The following is an 18,840-nucleotide window of genomic DNA, read 5'->3' as shown; positions in this document are numbered from 1 at the left end:
AAGATGAGAGGATTGCAGACACAAATTTGTTGCAAAACTGGAAGGTCTATTTGATATTACTCATGTAGATGCATTGACTGTCATATGTTATCATAAAGTATGTATTAATGTTTGTTTATTTTTGTTTGCTTTGGTCCGTGGGAGATGAACAGCTCAAAAACACGTGAAATGCTTTCTGCGTGGACTTGCCATAATCGTGCTCTGTTGGGTGCACAAAGGAGGATTCACTGCTGGCTTTCACAACTACGCCTCGGGCTTTTGCCAAAAACGGAATGTTTTAATTCTGTCGCTAGTGCTGTGGAATGTCAAGTACGAGGATCATATTTGGTCAAAAGACACTGATGATACTCAAAAATGTCTATAGCTAAACTCTCTCCTTCTGTGTGTCCTGTCTGTGGCTGTTTTCCAGCTGCGGGGCGGCCCTCGTGGCCAGGATGCCACTGTGTGCCATGCCAGTCCACAGTGGACAGTGAGGGGCAAGAGGACGGGACTGAGTGCAGGAGGCTGAGGGGAGGCATTCAGCATCAAACAGGAGACATGAACCTGTGCTGGAATGAGATCAAACGAAAGTCTCACAACATCCGGTAAGAAGATTCTAGAGCTGAAGTTGTTAAATATTGAAGTAGTTCTTCAACTTTATCTGCAATTTAGCAGTGGCTGTTAGGCAGGGTTGAGGTTACGATTACAGTGACTTGCATTTTTTCCAATTACAATTGAATTACAATACGTTAATTATTCACAATTACTTAGTCTGAAATAAATAACCTAATAAAACATAACCTTCCTCTTGTGTTAGCTTTCTGTTAGCATCTGTTATGATAACGGGGCCTAAATCAGCTGTAAAATAAGCTAAAAACAAATATCTATCATCTAATTCCTTACCCTACCTATTGATTACCTTGTTGGGCTTCCTAATCAATGAAAATATATGTTTTAATATTTTTGGTGTGGGCATCTGAGCCCTTTTTTATGTCAGTATACCCCTCGATTCATAAATTTTTTAATGGTAAAATGTGGAAAAGCTTGATATGAAACATATTTTATGGTTGTTAACTACATATGCGTAGAACTGTACATAGACTGTAACATGGTTCCCCAGTTTAGCGGTAAATCAGAATTGATCATTTTTCTAGAATTTTCATGGCAATTACAATTACAAAGTCAATTATCTAAACTCAATTACAATTTATTAATAATGATTACGACAGCCTGATATTTTTAAAATAAGAATTACAATTGTAATCACACCATAATTGCAATTAATTATCACTTACAATTATAATTTACCCCAACCCTGGTCGGTGGATGACACTCTCTCTGTTCTTCCGCCTGCTTGCATATTAATGTTGCAAGACAAATAATGTGAATAATGTAATAATAATGTTTGCTGTGGCTGCACCGTGTTGGATGTTTCTTGAAATGATACATTAGCGACTTTTCCCGCAGCCAAAAGAGCCACAGCTCATTTGATGTTTGGAAGACTTCTGTCTCTTCACATTCCTACGCATAGTGACAGGAGACGCTGTTCATTAATTTTAAAAAAAAAAAACATGCTAATTCAGCCCAAGGAGAAAGAAAGGCCTTAATTTTTAAGTTTGAGAAGGAAAGTGGTAGAATAAACATGTCTTTTTGTAAAAGTGGGGGCTCCACTACCACCCATGTGTGCTGAACTGTTGTCTGCTTAGTTCTCTGTGTGTGTCAGGAATCTGAATTTCATTTTAACAGAAGCATCCCATTGCTTTTTCCAGCTAAAAAATATTTGAAAAAAACAAAACCTTTCTCATAAAAGCGGTTTGATTCCATTTGATAAAGCGAGCTGCAACCTCATAATGACAGTATGTCTCAAATATTTTTACATTATGAATGTTATTTGCTTGTTTGCAAAGTAAATAATAGAAACTTGATATTGAGGTATTTAAATAGCAGTGCATTATTTATTTTTGTTCTCACTTGTTGAAACAAACTAATATGAGCAGCAAAGCTGTGTCTTCCTCTTTGTTTTTTGCATTTTGCCTCTGAATTCATCTCACTGTCTGTTCAGCGTTCCAGCAATTAAAAAAATATGCTGTCTAATAACAGGCTGTCACACAATGTATATTTCAGGACTGCTTCCAGTCATCGAATTAATTATTGATATATCGTGGGTTACACACGGCGCACAAGTTACACTCCAGAGGTTTGCCAGTACAAAAACAATTAGTGGGCGCTCATGTTTTTTCTTTGATGCTTAATTGGAAACCGTCCGGGCTTTCAGCATCATTTCTGTTCCTTCCAATTGGCTTTACTGTTTACACAGTTGGACCTTTTAATTGCTTACTTGACCTAAATGTATAGAGGAAGTGGGTGGGGTTGTCTAAAAGGAAGGATGGCTGTTAAATTGGGTAAGACAGTTTCCCCTGCAGTCCTGTGTAATGAGATCACTATGGACGGCTCGTAGTGGTTGCACTTTGGCTTTATCAAGAGAAGAGGAATGAGAGATAGAGAGATAGAGATAGAGATAGAGAGAGAGAGGATTCAGAAATATGAGAGGGTTCGCAGAGAACGAGGAATATGGGGAGGATCAAATACATAAGAGTGAGCTTCAGTGAAAAAAATCTCTCACCTTGAGGGTGAGTGCTGTCCAGAGGAAATGTCTCACTGTGTTTAGTGCCGACGGCTCGACAAGAGAAGAAAAACTGGTCTTTAAACGTCCTGTCTGAGTTTGACTGACAGGTGTTTGAGGCTATTTTCCAATAAACGTAAGGCTGCTTCTTTTTATCCTTAAACTGTCTTACATCATCTTTCCGTCTGTATGCCTCTAAACGAAAGAGAGTAGAAACCTCTACAACTGCACCTAAATACTCATCTTTGAGCTAAAAGCTCCCATTAGTGCATGACTAACAGCACAATTTTGATAGTAAGTAGGTGCAATAGTAATAATACTCATCCTTATACAGTATGTTACTGTGAGGTTCAGTGTTAGACTTACTTTAAAAGTGCTGATTGTCCTATTTAAAGTGGTTTTATGTAATGTAATGTGAAAAATATGTTCTGGCTCTTTCTTTAGTACTGAATTTGGGATTTCGTAGGTTTGGAATACAGTGCAATATGAATAACACATAGTGTGATTATCAGTACGGTAAATACCAATTTGCTAAGATGTTTGATTTGTTTCTGTGACTATACATGAGTAAGTGCAGTGTAACAGTTTAATTACGCAGACCTTTCCTCTGCACAATTAGCAGTGCTGATATTTATTACAATGACCTAGGACATAAATCAAATACAAGTATATTGTAATATTTGTGAAGTTCAACTTAATTTCCCAGTGATCCCCAAAGGTTAATCATCCCTACTATGGGTTTGTGACTTGAATGTAAAACGTATGCAATGAAGAGGCAAAAAAACACAAGGGGTTTCTTTAGATTGTCTTCAATGAATATACAGTTTGGTGAATCTGCTACAACGCAGAAAATACTGGGAGGAGGAAATGCAAATCAAACAATTTAACAAAGGCTCATTCACTGAAGATGCAACTGAACTGCAGGGACTTATTGGTGGATTTATTTACAACGTTTGAAACGCAGCTGTTACATGCCACAGCTTTACTCACAGATGGTGGCAGTTATTGTTGAGAGGAGACTTAAAGCTCCTTAAAGATAAGACCGTGATTTTTTTGTGTTTTCCCCCAAATAAACTCTGCTAAAGTGACTTCCAAACAAAGTTCAGGTGTTTTCATGCACTGAAAGTTGTGGGTAACATTTAAACATCAAGGATAGGATTTTTTTTTTTTTTTTACGATTTATCGAACATTTTTGGGTGCCGATTTTTGTAATCAATTCTGCTTCTCAGTATCGATTTATTAAAATTGTATTTTTCACATTTTTGTGGGCGACCACTGGGTGGTGGTAATGCACCAACAAGTGAGTGCAAACTTGCAGCACAAAGAAGAGTTGCAGCTGCTGTGATTTCCCTTTGGCAAACAAACCAACAACTGTGAATAAACCTGAACACGCTTTTGATCGATTCCATGGCGAACAGATTTAGACATGACCAAAGCTGTATTAAACTCCGGACAAGTAGCGTAATGTGTAACACAACGAACATTGTCCGTCACCATCCAGACATAAAGCTAAAGCAAGCAAGATAAGACACCTGGCAGCAGACCAATGGACCCTGGATGGGATTTTGAATAAACTTATCCATGTAATGAAGCCAGTCAAGGTGGCTACGTGCTTTATGTCAGATGAGGCAAAAGGATGTTAGCTGCTGCGTCGTGGAGCTGATCAGCTGTATGCCGCTGTGCGCACGTCAGCTGACAGACCTCAGAATGAACATTAAAAGTTTCAGTTGACTAACTTCAAAAAGTTATGTACTAATTTGTTTTTTTTGTACATGTTGTTTACCTCCTTTCTGATGGAGGGTTTATTTTATTAAATCAAATCGGCACCCAAGAATTGGGATTAAAATCGAATCGGGACAAAAAGGTATCGTCCCAGCCATTGTAAACAACGGCACATACTTATTATGGAAAGATCTGAATTCGGCTGAGATTGAATCTCCCTCGGTGTGAGGTGATATTACAGGAAGTACCGGGAACAAACTACAGCAAACATGAATCACTGTCGTTCATGCCGAGCAAATAAACACAATAAATCACTGTAAAAATGAAGAACAAACACTTCTATTCATTCGTCTACAGGACTCTACATCCCACGATGCAATGTGCAAAAGTTTCTGGACATGTCAGCAAACTTGAGAGCAAATTATGATTTATTGATGAGGCCTACCCTATGTATTTATATACTATTGTCTCATGCAGCTGTAAGCACAACAAAAGGCAATGAAGAGGATGGATATTTTCATGGTCAAGTCAACATTTTTGGAGCAAATTAATCAAAGACAAATAAAACCATTATCATGAGTTATTTTTAATGTAATCTTCATTTAATATTGGCCAATTATTCATCTCCTCACACCATTGACTTTCTCACTTCCATATTGCGTTTCTACTGGTTATATTTAGATTTGCTGTAATTCAAGAATATTTGTAATATTATTAAAAAATAATGCATTCTTCATTACTTTACTTTATTACATTATCATCTCTATACCAGAGCTTACAACCTTTGCCTGTACTTCACCACTTTAGCGCCTGTTATCATAAGCATTGGCAATTCCGGTAAATCACATGCAGCACATGAACACACATTTAATTAAATCTTATTTAATCAGTCTGTAAGTGTTGTATAATCAACCTGTGTTGGACTAGCAAATGATCCAGGGTGTACCCCCTCTGGCCACCCAATAAACATTCCTCCACCCTGGAAATAATAAGGAGCTATACTGTGGAAGATGGATGGTGAGATGTAATAAAAAAAAGTTTTAAACAAGACAAGATCCAAACTTTTCAGGTGAATAAGTCAGAGCGTTTTTAAAGGTGCAGGTCTAGGTCTCAGAGAATCCCTGCTTGTGGTAGTAGTGAGTCTTAAGTATTAACCCTGTGTAGTTGAATTAGTCCAGGGGGTATGTTTTTATTCTGCATCAAAGTGAAGAGAGAACCATCAGCAGTCACATATCTTAATAAAGCCCTTGGTTATGGGTGTTTCAATGTATTAATTAATAATTAATTACTTATTTTGTTTTATCACTCCATGAAGATTTTCAGATGGTAGCAGTGCTGAGAATTTATCTGCGACGCACAGTGTCGCGAGGCTAATTGGACTCCGCATAGATAACAGAAGTTAGAGGCTTGATAACTTCTTGGGCATCCTTCTGAGAAAGTTGGTAAAATCCCTCCACCCTGAGCCAATTTACTCCCACTTTGCAGCTGTGTAGTCCTTGTTACTGACTGTAAAGCACTGGTTTGATGCATTGAGTGAATGAAACCTCTGCATTCTGTTTTAATGGCTCTCTGCTTTCCACTACAGTATATTACGTTGTTGGTTATTTTAGGACAGGAATGACACAACAGACTGAAAAAAAATGGGCCAAAGCAGTATACATAGAAATTCATTACATCACAATCACAACTACATGATAATGAGTACATGATTTAGAGTGATGTTCATTACTCCCAGCATATTGCTGGAGCTGTTCATCCATCTGTAACATTATATGAGAAAATACAGTGTGAGTGTGTGGGTGGTTTTATGGATGGAGATGTGTTTTATAATAGGTTGTGTTTGTCATTTTAATCATTTAGATACACAGTAATTATTTTTATTCTATATTATTCGTTTTCCTTATATCTAGGCTGTACAGTATGTGCCATAATGGTATTTCTAAAAAAAAAAATTAGATGGAATATTCAGTATATTGTCCTTTTAAAAACCTAAATGAATGGTTAAGTTATCCAACTTTTGATAACTATAGAATCCCTTTTCAAGCAAAACCTTCTAAACTTTTTCATTTCACAATCCATTCATCCTTTATATGTCCTTACCTGACTAAACACTGCAGGATGTACGAGAGTTTTTTTTAGCTCTATGAGTCTGATTTGTGTAGAAATGCAGGAGTTTGCATGGAAAGAACTTCAAAATATAATAAACAATTGCCTTGAAATTACATTGGCTTCTTGTTTGTATTATGACATTTCTAAATATATATGAACGTATAGCCTTACAGTGCAATTGAGTATTTGCAAAATGAAATATGCATCCATCACAACTGAGCATCTGTGTAATTTCCTTAATGAAAATAACGACAAAATATATAGTTTCTTCATTTTACCACAATAAGCAACTCAATAAAAGGTCCACAGTTTATTCACTTACATTAGGCATGCAAAAATGCTCATGAAATCTGTCTTCCTGACCAGACAAGTGAACTATGTGCAGTTCAAGTGTGAAAGTGTGAAAAAACTGTACGTCCCCAATAATAACTATACTGTAGGTCACCCAATTTATGTATTATTGTTTTTTTTTTTTTAACAATCCCAATGAAATGAAGTCTAGATAAAACTCGGTGGGATAATTGAGCAACCAACTTGACATAATTGAGACAAATTTCATACAGATCAGTCAATTACAAACCAAGATGTGAATTTCTAGAATTTTCACCAATGATAAGAAATTGTTTTTTTTTTTGTTTTTGTTTTTTTTTTAACTGATCCAGATTCACTATTATATATTGATTCAGATCTCCTTCAAATTTTAGTGGAGTTTTCCATGGCGTGAATTTATTTACTGTCAAAGGTCAACACTACATGTAGAATCAGAATCAGAATAAACTTTATTCATCCCCGTGGGGTAATTTGAAATGTAGCGCTATCTTTTCATGACAGCTATGCATGTTTTATTATTACAATAAAATAAATACATTTATTTTAATGCATAATTGTGACCATCACAAGCCCTCCCTAGGAAGGGTAAGAACAGCTTTATTAAAGGGAGAATATAAAAAGAGACAGGGCTGTGTTACACCTTAGTAAGGGAGAAAGGGACAGGGAAGAGGGAGTCAGGGTAGGAAAATGGAAGGGGTAGGGAAGAGTCGACTATTTTAAGTTGAGAGTGCAATGTGATGTTACAGTTGTACATATTGTGCTTATTGTGTTGTGGGGTGTAATCACTTAAGCCAGTCTGGTGTGGAGAGCAGCAATACTAGAAAATAAACCACTCAACAAAATGCCCAATATTCTGAAAATAGACTTAGTGTCATTATTGTTTTTGTTGCAGTAGTATGGTAAATTTCATTTTCTCATTCATTTAAATGTCATGCAGTCAGGGTGAATGGGATGGTTTTATCTTTTACAGATTTTTAGTCAATTTTCGGATGTGCAAACACGAGAAAATATTTCAAACAGTTTAATTCTGTTGAGCCCAGTTATAAATAGTTTTGGGTTTCAATAAACACAGTGACCTGTTTATTTTGGAAAAAGAAAAGTTGCTAACAGTTTGAGACATTGTTGAATGGTTGTCATGCCACTCAGAAATGTGCCTCCTGTTTTGCACTGCAGGGAATGCCCATAGGGGTCGGTGTGGGTGACTCATGCATGCCAAGAATTTATTCGCTGCATGGCTCGAGCCAAACCACCTACACTCTGCGTCTGTCTGAGGGCGAAGGGAGAACTCTGAGTTTGAGTGTGTGTTTGTGTGTCGTGTCATCACCACGCTCCTTCTTTAACTGTATCTGTCTATTGGTATTCTTCGTATTCAGGCATTTATTCCCATTTAATTTCAGTTCAGGCACTCACTGTTTACATCAGTAAATTACATACTGTACTTATTTTTTAAATGTATTGTGCATTTCCAGGTTGCACTTAGCAGAATATCTTTATGCAAAGCTCTTTAGGGTGTCTCCCTCAGGTTTGCTTGATTATGGATTTAATTGTATAGTTTGAATTAAGGTGTGATATACTGTTCTTCTTCTAAAGGAAGGAAGTATTTTTAATGGAAATTTCAGTTTTCTTAAATGGAACTTTATATTTATTTTATTGGTCTTACAATGTGACCAAGAATTACTGTTTGATAAGATTAGAAGCAAGCCCAAATATGATAAATGTTATCAGAAAACAAATATTGTAAACCTTAACTTTGTTCTATTGCTTTGCATTCAGTGCATCAAAATCTGTTGCCTGAGAGAAACCCTTATTTCTGGCTGCACACAATGTCTTTACTTTTTTTTCTCCTCTCCTTAAAAGAACTTCAGTCATGTAAGACAAAGCAGCCCCCCAAAAAAATGTAAATCCAGTGTTTAACATTGTAAGCAAATGGGCTTCAATGAGAATAGATAGATGATTGGGACCATTGTGGGGGTGTATGTTAATGAGTGTTTGGAGAGCTTCCTGAAATTAAACAAGGGAGCGAGGAGTGATGAACTGTGCCGTCTTGGCAGTTTTTTGGTGCAGAACAAATCAGAGGTTGTTAGCAAGTATTTCAGACAATGTTGGACTTTTTGGAAACGCTCCGATGTTTGAGTAACAGGGAAAAAAATAACCAGCTTTGGCGCATATGCTGAATCCGGGCATTTGAAATGGTTTTGTATGGTTGGAGTAAATCTCAGCCTAGAAAAGAGAGACACTGTTCCAACAGAGCTGCAGGAACAAAGAGGCTTTTGGATGCTTTCTGTAATGTAGTCTTGTTTACATGCAGGACTGCATCGCAAACTGAGTTACATAAGGACAGATTCATGGATCATTTTGGACCAGGGAATCAATATCAATTGGCTTTTAGTTGTAAAATGTCAGAGTGACTGCCCTCTACAGGATGAACGCTGCTATTACAATTTAATTTCGCTATTAGATCAGTGACGTCACTAACCGTCATTGTTGGCCCCGCCCCTCATATAAAAGATGGGAGGCGGGACAGGTTTCCTCATCTCACAGCCCTCAGTGAGCATTGATTGACAGCCTCATGTGAAACTGTGCAGCGCTGTGGGGGCGGGGCTGTTGTGACTGGGCGTGCCTTAACGACTGTAGGATCCACGCTCATAATCAAGGCAATTTTTTTTTCTTTCCCCCGAGTGGCAAGTCAGCAAAAACCTGGAGGTGCACATACACTTTAACAAGTTAAAAAAAGATAATCGGAATAATGATGATAAAAATGATTTTGATTCGAACATGAACTGAAAATTCAAAGGTCAGTGTTTTTCCCACACGAGGCGGCAGATGACTGGAAATGATAAAAATTATGGAAATAAATCTTTTCTGGAGGCACTAAATACTGTTTCATTCCACTTATTTACAAAGTGAGACTATTTAAAATGTGTTACACTAATTTATTCTATCATTTTGCTCTATAGAGGTTTTAGTATTCAGTATTCTGAGCAACATTTTGTAGTACAAAAGGACAAAGGGGGTACTTGGATTCAGAAATAAGAGAAAGGGGGTGCTTGGACAAAAAACCTCAAGAACTGCGGTACTGATCTATGCTATACTAACTAGCTCCTTAATACTCAACATACCTCTATATTGACAATTTTCTCAATCCAACCTATTCACTGTACCCACCTGTGCTAGTTCTTATAAGGGGGCGGAGCAAACAGTGACGCACGGTGGTCCAATGACGTCACATAATCTTGTTCTCAGCCAATAGCAAAATTAAATTGTAATAGCCGGGTTTCAACCCATTAATGTTAGTCACTCTTACATTTTATAACAAAATGAACCAAAGAGTTGTTTTAGGATCAATCAATAGCACCACTTAATAGCCAAATACTTTTGTATTCATTTTGGTTTCAGTTGCTCTTTAAACATTATTGGATATTTACTATTACTCGATCATAGACTTTGATGGGCAGAGATTATTATTAACACATATTTATAGCAAACAGGTCCTAGTCCTGTTTTTGATTAAATTTTAGTTTGGCCATGAATGTCAGTTTTGTTAATTGCACGAAAAAGCCTTAGTTTAAAATGAAAAATTGGTGACTTTTAACCACAATCACTATTCATAAATTCTTACTCAAATATGAAAAATTATATTAGAGAAAAAGTTTCAAGGTTACATTTCAAAACTTCAGTAGTGCCTGACAAAAAACCTCTGAAACGCTGCTTATATTTAACCAGTGTCCTTTTGACCTGTCACTGAATGACTATTACTCATCTTAACTGCAGATGTGGAAACAGTATGTTGTGTTCCTGCTCACAGCAATGTGAGGAAAATGTGTAGATATTTATCCTGCCGTATGTTATTCATAACGTACCAGGAAAGGAGACCAGGAAAGAGGAGACTTTATTCTTTGGGTTATTGGACTGTGTGGTGTTATTATTCTGAACTGGTTGAGGCACAGTCAAAGAAAACTACATGGATTTAATAACTCCACCTAAATCAGCTTCTCTCATAAATGGTGGCAAGCATGCAGAGTCATTTCTTCATAAATAAACAACTCAACTCAATTCAACTTTATTTATATAGCGCAAATTACAACAACGTCATCTCAGTGTGCTTAACAAAATATTAAGTCCATAGTAAGAAAGAAAAAACCCAACAAGATCCACATGAACAAGCATTTAGCGACAGTGGGAAGAAAAAAACACCCTCTTTTTTTATAGGTATAAATCTCCAGTGGAACCAGGTTCAGAGGTGGCAGCCATCCGCTTTGACTGGTTGGGGTTAGTGGGCAGTAGGGCAAACAGAATAAAATAGAAGGATAGTCCATCAGAGTGTCCAAGACTAGTTGAGCTGCGAACCATCGATCAGGACCCGCCAGCTCCAACATCAAGACACCTGAAACAGAAAAGAGAACGGAGGGCGAGGAGAAGGCACAGACTGCAGAAAAAACATGATACACTATGACACACTCATTCCTAGTGGTTAGATTAACAGAAAAAACACTGGTTAAAATCAATATGCTATCATATTTGTTTGTAGGAAGCTTGGACATATTATCATAGTTTTATTGTTTCTGTGAATTTTTAGGAATGCTTTTTTGTGGGTCTGTTTGTTATGTATAGTGATGAATGTATCTCATGGTCCTTTAACGTGCTTTACACCTTAACTTTCTATACAATAATCAGCACAAATGTGACCACGATAAGAGAGAGGGGAAAAAATCAGTTAAAAAGATTATTCAGGAACCAATATTCTGTGTACATTGTCTCAATAACGCAGTTATAGACAAAACTGCTTTCCACATGCTATGTACAATTAACTGCTGTTTATCAATAATTGAAATGAACACACTTTTGAAATTTGGACAAACTGCATTTCCCAATGAAAATGCAAGTGAGGATGCATAAGTTGAACCCCTCGGAGTCAGTATAATCCTCTGAGTCAGTATATTTCTCAGTCTAACCCTCGGAGTCAGTATATTTCTCAATATAACCCCTTGGAGTCAGAATAACTCTTGAACGTAGTAAAAACTACACCTCTGAGTCAGTTTAACCCCTCAGAATCAGTGTAATCATGATGACCAGCAGGGGTGCTGTGGTGCTGATGTAAATTGTATTGTTAATATCACTGTTCTAATAGGTTTGAATGGGAAAATGTTTAATTGAATTTGGAGAATTAATCAATACCTATTAATTTTTGATTATGCCAGAAGATAGCAGAAGTATACAATGCTAACGGTATTGTGTACGCTAGGGGATACCCAAGAAAAAATGCAGTGTACAATATTACAAGAGTAAAAGGGAGACCGTTTTCAAATTAAATACAAGCAAGCAACCAGTTAAAACTATTCATCTTTAGCCAATGTTTGAGTCCCTTGTTAAAAGCATTGCGGTTAATCTCTAATTTTAGCTTACCATTAGATGTTAAACGTAACAGGTTTTGTTACATTTTCATAATTTTTCCCCGATAAAATGTTAAGCAGGTTTTTTTTTTTTAGCACTAAAATGTTTTTCCACTTAATTCAATCATAACTGAAACAGTTGGAATGAAAGCACATTTCCTCAGAGGAATTACACTATCCTTACATCACGTACCTTTGGGAGTCTTGATATTTGCAATCTGTACAATAAAAGTCCCAAGTTAGGGTTTTTCTTAATATGAAATATATTTTCCCTGCACATTTGTAAAAAAAAAAATAAATAAATAAAAACCCAGCACATTATTAAAATAAAAAACGCAACATAATACATCTTTTGTATCTCAGTCTATTTGGATTCAAGGTTTTCTTTACAGGGCGATCCCTTGAGAAAATGAAAGGAAAACTCCATCCTTGCCTTTGAAAGGATACCTTGAATACTGAATGAATGCTGTCAGATTCTTCTTTGCCGACAATCCGAACATCACTGCAATTGTGGAGAAAGAGACAGAGAATGAGGTAAGGCACTGGAAGGAGGGGTGTAGTTACTAGGCCTGGTTGTTCTCTGTGTTCCTTTGGGCCTCGAGGCAACACAACAGCAACCTCATTAATTATCAAAATGAGCTTTCAGCTTCTCCCGGTGATAATACTGATTGGTGAGGTGGATTTCTATCCCACAATAGCATCTGTTCTTAAATTGGAACTGTCAAAATGTTGCATTTTAATGCACCCAAAGTTCAAATGTGGAACATACGTGGGTCAAATCTGATATTAGAAGGAGCAATTTTCACCACCAAAGACACTATAGAGAAACAAGTAGCGGACAACTACCTCTGCTGCTGCAGGAGAGTGCCCCACTTTCCTCTTTCTCTCTAATATTCAGTGTCATATTTCATTGTTGTACCCCAAAAAATTAGATGGTGGAACCTGTCTAAAGTCTTCTTCATAAAAACGTCAGTATTTTGACCATTTTCCTTCAGACTACACTTATCTTCATCTTCCTGTTGTGTTTCTGTCTGGCAACAGACTGTAAGTTCATAGTGTCTTTAATCAAGGAGTCAAGGACAAACGCAAGATGCTCTGGACTCAAGCATTCCCATTAGCCCTTTGCTATCGATTGTTGTCATCAAGTGTGTAGGCTGCTATTGAGCAGAATAAGACATCCACACAAAAACACACTCAAGAGACTTCACAGAAAACCACAAATACAAACTAGTAAGTAGTTATGTTTTGCTGGGGATTTGTTCCATCTGCTATACTCAGACAGAGACATGCACTGTTGCCAAAAGTGGTTTTTATTCTGACAATGAAGAGCACTTAAAGAAATTATTCAACCTACACTTGGAGCATTATGTAAAGGAGTACAACAGCATTTTTTGTTTGTTTTGTTTTTTTTTTGCCAACAAAACTACATTTGGTACAATTATTGATCCCAATGTAGTTTATCTTTTCAAAAAATGCAACAGAGCCTTTTTGTGTGTACATTGATTGTTGTGGATTTTGAATTCAAATCATCATTATTGATGAACTACTCTAATCTTCAAGCATAAAATAGATTTCCTTGAGTTTTTAAATCCACTTTAGGAGTGAACAGGTACATCCTACCTACCTAGGGATGAGGATAAACAGGTATAAAAAAATAGATTTGATCATTCTTGTCTTGAGGCTATACATCAGCCACACACTGACCAAACAAAACATGCAAAAAGGTGAAAACTCTCTTCACAAATTATTTGTTTTAACATTTTTGCAGGAATTATATTGTCAAACATCAGCTACAAGTGCATGGTTTTGTTCCAGGTGTTTGTTTATGACATTCTGCAAAAATCAGTTTATGCACTGATATTTAATTCAAAAACATACTTAAATGTTGTTGTTTGCAATCAAGTCAGAAAATGGATGAATGGATCATTAGAAAATGGTTAGTGACCAGGGAGACACTCAAAAGAAGGAAAATAACATGTGACGCTTATTAGTGATAAAGTAAGGAAATAATAAAGAAAACACAGAAGTTTATGATGTTTATGCATTGTGAATAACAAAACCCAAGCTCACATAATGGACCTGTCTATTCTATTCTCTCTAGTCATATTTAGCATTTAAATAGACTTTGAATTCACAGCATAATGTTTGCAGTTGAATTAACCAGCTTCCCTTTCTCAATCTGGCAGGCCATTGGTTTCCATAACAGCACATGCACTGTTCAATTTGTAACCCTCATTTTCTTGTGTAATAAACGCAGCTGTGACGGGTGAGAGTGTTGGTTTGGGGTTTGAAACGCTTTAAAGCTTCTCGGATGAATGACCTCGGTCACGCTTTGATGGACGCCCCAATATAGACATATCTGAACATTGCATTTGCTCTGAGTTAACTGAAACTTCTTTACATGTATGCTCCGTGTGTGACGTTAGAGTGCGCTGTCTATTGGTATTTTAAGAAACCTAGATAAGGGATTTAGCCAGGCTAATCCTAATATCCTGGATTAGTTCATCTAGGATGTAAATAAAACAGCACTTTTAACAAAGAGAAAACACATTAGTTGCCATGGGGATTTATGCTGTGTTGCTAGCCTGCTCCTGACCAGGCTAAAGGGCAGGCTTAGCTTATCCTGTTGCTCATTCAGCAGATCTTCTAACTGATCTCTTACAATTAATTAAATAAAAGCACATTTTGTCAGCAACAATGTGCTAGAACTCAGATACTTTACAGTGAGGTTCAAGATGTGTATTACTACATTCCAAGTTTATGTTAATGGCTTGGTAAATGGACTTGATTTTATATAGCGCTTTATCACCACACTGAAGCAGTCTCAAAGCGCTTTACATATCAGCTCATTCACCCATTCACTCTCACATTCACACACCAGTGGGACAGGACTGCCATGCAAGGCGCTAGTCGACCACTGGGAGCAACTTAGGGTTCAGTGTCTTGCCCAAGGACACTTCGACACATAGTCAGGTACTGGGATCGAACCCCCAACCTCTCGATCAGAAGACGACTCACTACCACCTGAGCCACGGTCGCCCGTTAATAAACCACATTATCATACAGATATCTATTTTTTCAATGAGATAAAAATATTCATATTTTTAATTATATAAAGACAGCATTCCTAACTAATGTTGATAAATGATTAGAGATTAGATGGTCAGTAAATACACAGCAGACTATTTCCCCCAGTATCGTTCGATTGGTAGGGAGAAGTCAGTGTTATTATTAATTTAATTAATACATAAGGGTATTGATTATATTCTCAGAGAAGCTCAGTCAGCAGGCTGCACTGATATGTGTTTAAAAAGTTAATTTTGTACAAATACTGTATCTTATTCTTTACCAGCCAAACTTATGACACTCCCTCTGTGCACATGGATTTAATGTTTGAGTTTGAATAAACTATTCATCAAAAACACTCATGAGTCCTAATAAATCATTTTAATTGCCATTTGTCTTTGAACGCTGACAGGTGTAATAAACGCATCACAGTAACTCGGTAAACAACATCCCATCATAAACACTTCACATGTTTGCAAACTTTAAAATGCTGGAATGACAAAAACTTCTTAAACCTACTTAAATATTGTGTCCTTTCTTTCTTCTTCTTGCTGCTCAGTAACACATGATGTCACGGGCATTGTTAGGAGAACCTTCACAACAGTATGCATGTTGGGATAAAAGTCTCTTTAAACCCTTTATTTTTAAGTTTTTTCACAACTTAAAAAATAAAAATACGCACAGTGCATACAGTATTTTGGCTGGCAGCACCAGTGACCTTGAGTGACTTGCGCATGTTTGTTGTTTTTTTACTAATTTGTATATTTTTTTTGTTTGGTGTATTTTTCTGTAATGTATGTTTTTTGGAGTCATTATGTGCATTTTTTGTACAATTATTGTTTTTTGTTGCCATTGTAGTGATTCTGGAGTCATTTTGTGCAATTTTGTATTTTTTTTTTGGTGTAGTTTTGTGCATTTCTGTTGTCATTTTGTGTACTTTTATATAAATATTTTGTTTTTATGTATTTTGAGTCATTTTCATATTTTTGTTGTCGTTTGGTGTATTTTTCTGTAATATATGATTTTTTGAGTAATTTTGTGTGTCTTTGGAGCCTTTTTGTATATTTTTGTGCATGTGTGTTGTCGTTTTGTGTACTTTTTATATAAATATTGTTTAGTTTTTTGTTTTATTTTACTAATATAGTATACTTTTTATCATAAATACCTTATGTGTGGTGAGGGCGTGTTCCACCTGTCCTCCATCTCCTCCGTGGGTTCTCTCACACACACGTACATCAGCTGCGTGCATGCACACTCCAGGAGGTTGTTGAAATATGTGTGTAGAGAAAAAAAAAATGGACCCGCAGGTATTTGAAATTTACGGGAACTCTTCCAGTGTCGCAACTCTCTCAAAACAGCTCTGTGTGTGTTCAGCATGTACATCCAAGGTGCGCATTTGGTTTTATGACACGTGTGAAAATATCGGCGTTTATAATGCCGTATACGTGGAGGAATTTGCATTTTTCGCTGTTTGCTTTCAACACAGCTGCGGCCATTGCTCGTCAATAACTTCCAGGTTCCGTCATAACATTCGGGTCCCGTCCGTCCGGTCTAAACAGAGAACTTTAAGTAAACATGAAAATAAACGTTTTGAAATGACCAAATTACTCCAAAATAACGTATGCACACACTCAGAGTATTTGGAAGCCGTTGATAAAGTTTCAGTTCGAAGAGATACCGCGTCAGGGAGATATTTGCTCCACAAACACACACGCACGCACACACACACACACACAGAACGCTCTTGCTTATCTTAGTAGAAGATAGATATTTATTTTTCATGTTCTCTCTTTGTTTATGTCTTAGCTCCACCAAGGAGGTATTATGTTCACTGGTATTTATTCATTTGTTTGTTTCTTTGTCTGTTAGCAGGATTTTGTTAAGAGTATCTCTCATCATTGAAAAAATTTCAATAATGTGTTTCTTGGTTTGTAATTGATTGATTGTTATGAAATTTGATTCAATTATTCCGGGTTGGTTCCTCAATTATCTCACCGAGTTTCATTTGGATTACACATTTCATTGTAATTCTTATTTTTTTAAATTGGAGTGCCAATTCATTTAGACCTACTGTAACATTATTGATGTGGATAGAAATTTTAATAATCATGGTACCATAATCAGCATCGCCGATCCAGATATCTGCCAATATCTGCCAAAGAGGATATTTGGCGCTTGGCAGAGGTTTGCACATGTCTTTTTCTACTTTTACAATTTTCTCTGTTCTTTATTATAAGGCACGTACTGTAAGTGAGAATAATAACTATGTTTTATCTTATTGATTACAGTATAAATATGTTGCCTGGATGTGAAAAATGCAGTATTTTGTCAAGAATACATAACGATAAACCCTGGAATAGATTAATGTTGGAATAGAAGATGAATAAGATGGTTTTTGTTTTTTCTTTCCGTGATAAATGCACAGTTGTTTGAAAATATGTACATTGAGATTGTGTCACTTTCGCTGCTTCCATCTCGTCCTCCAATCTTAGATGTGACACTGTTGGTAAATTGTCATGTTCAGGATGGATGACACTTCTGGTGTGTAATTGAAACACAGCAAAGCTTTCACTTTGCCCTCCCCCTCTTTGCTTGTAGCATTGCCACCGATAGAAGAGCCACAATTTTCCCAGATATCTTTCACGCTGCTAGCAGATAGCGAGCACATAAATACACCTTTATTTCTGTTCATGCTTTTGTCCTGCAGTCACCTGTGCTTCCTTCTACCACTTTGTGTTGCAATATATGTGAGATCTTGCCAGTGTTTTCTTCAGTGTTTCTGGATTTAAACGCTGCATGGTTTTACATATTTATTGCACAACAAAATAGTCAGTTTATGCTTTTGTCTTCCAAGCTCCCTTTTCTAAGCTTTCCGGGCTTTCTCCATATAATACAGTTTTTAGTTACAAGGCTGACTGACTTTCTGTCAAACACTGATTTTGGACCAAATAACTAATTTGAGGTCTTTGTCTCGATTGCGTCAATACTGAAAGAAAAAAAAAATATCTCGGCAAGGTAGATTTATTTGTAAAGCATATTTCATACGCAAGGCAATACTGTGCATCTAAATCATCAAACTAATTATACATAGTAAGATATATTGTTATATCTACTAAATCTGAGACACAAACTGTTGTTAATTGTTACTAGCAAATCATTTTTATTGATCATATTATTCATTATTTACCACTGTGCTCAATCAAAATGTGTTTGTGTATCGTTGAGGTCAAACTAATCTTATTTCCATAAAGCATTAAATGTGAATAAATTAAAATGCTTTAAATTCAACACTTGGTTTGGTTTGTACAGTACTTGCTACTAAGATACTTGTGTTTTTGTGTTTGCAGGCAAGTTGCCAGGTACTCATCATATTGATATTACACGTGTGACCTCTGAGCATAAGACAAATAAAACAGAAACCAGCTCATTAAAAACAAATCCATATATCTACTGGAGGTCAAAAACTGTTTTGGAAACTTTTATGATGTGCATTATATCACAGGTTATTGGCTTGTAAACTACTAGCAGTTTAATAAACAGCCTCCGTATGGGTAAAAGTCTCTGTGAAGTTTTTGTCTCTTGAATTTGTCCAAATTATTCATACCGGTTTGGATGCTGCAG

General features: G+C 36.5%; 1 protein-coding gene across 3 annotated transcripts in view; it reads left to right on the top strand.

The window, feature by feature from the left end:
- The first annotated feature begins 482 nt into the window (after positions 1-482).
- Positions 483-18,840, top strand: part of drp2 (dystrophin related protein 2) — a 125,883-nt gene continuing 107,525 nt past the window's right edge. For 2 of the 3 annotated variants that reach the window (XM_028460227.1, XM_028460226.1), the window contains exons 1-2: positions 483-584; positions 12,546-12,687. In XM_028460227.1, the coding sequence (XP_028316028.1) occupies positions 12,617-12,687 (71 nt within the window). In that variant the 5' untranslated portion in view covers positions 483-584; positions 12,546-12,616. Of the gene's footprint in view, positions 585-2,609; positions 2,739-12,545; positions 12,688-18,840 lie in introns of those variants that run through there. The other variant, XM_028460228.1, reaches the window with a different exon arrangement.

The sequence above is a fragment of the Gouania willdenowi genome, chromosome 10 (genome assembly GCF_900634775.1).
Source record: "Gouania willdenowi chromosome 10, fGouWil2.1, whole genome shotgun sequence".
Taxonomy (NCBI): Eukaryota; Metazoa; Chordata; class Actinopteri; order Blenniiformes; family Gobiesocidae; genus Gouania; species Gouania willdenowi.
This window is presented reverse-complemented; position numbering and strand designations above follow the sequence as displayed.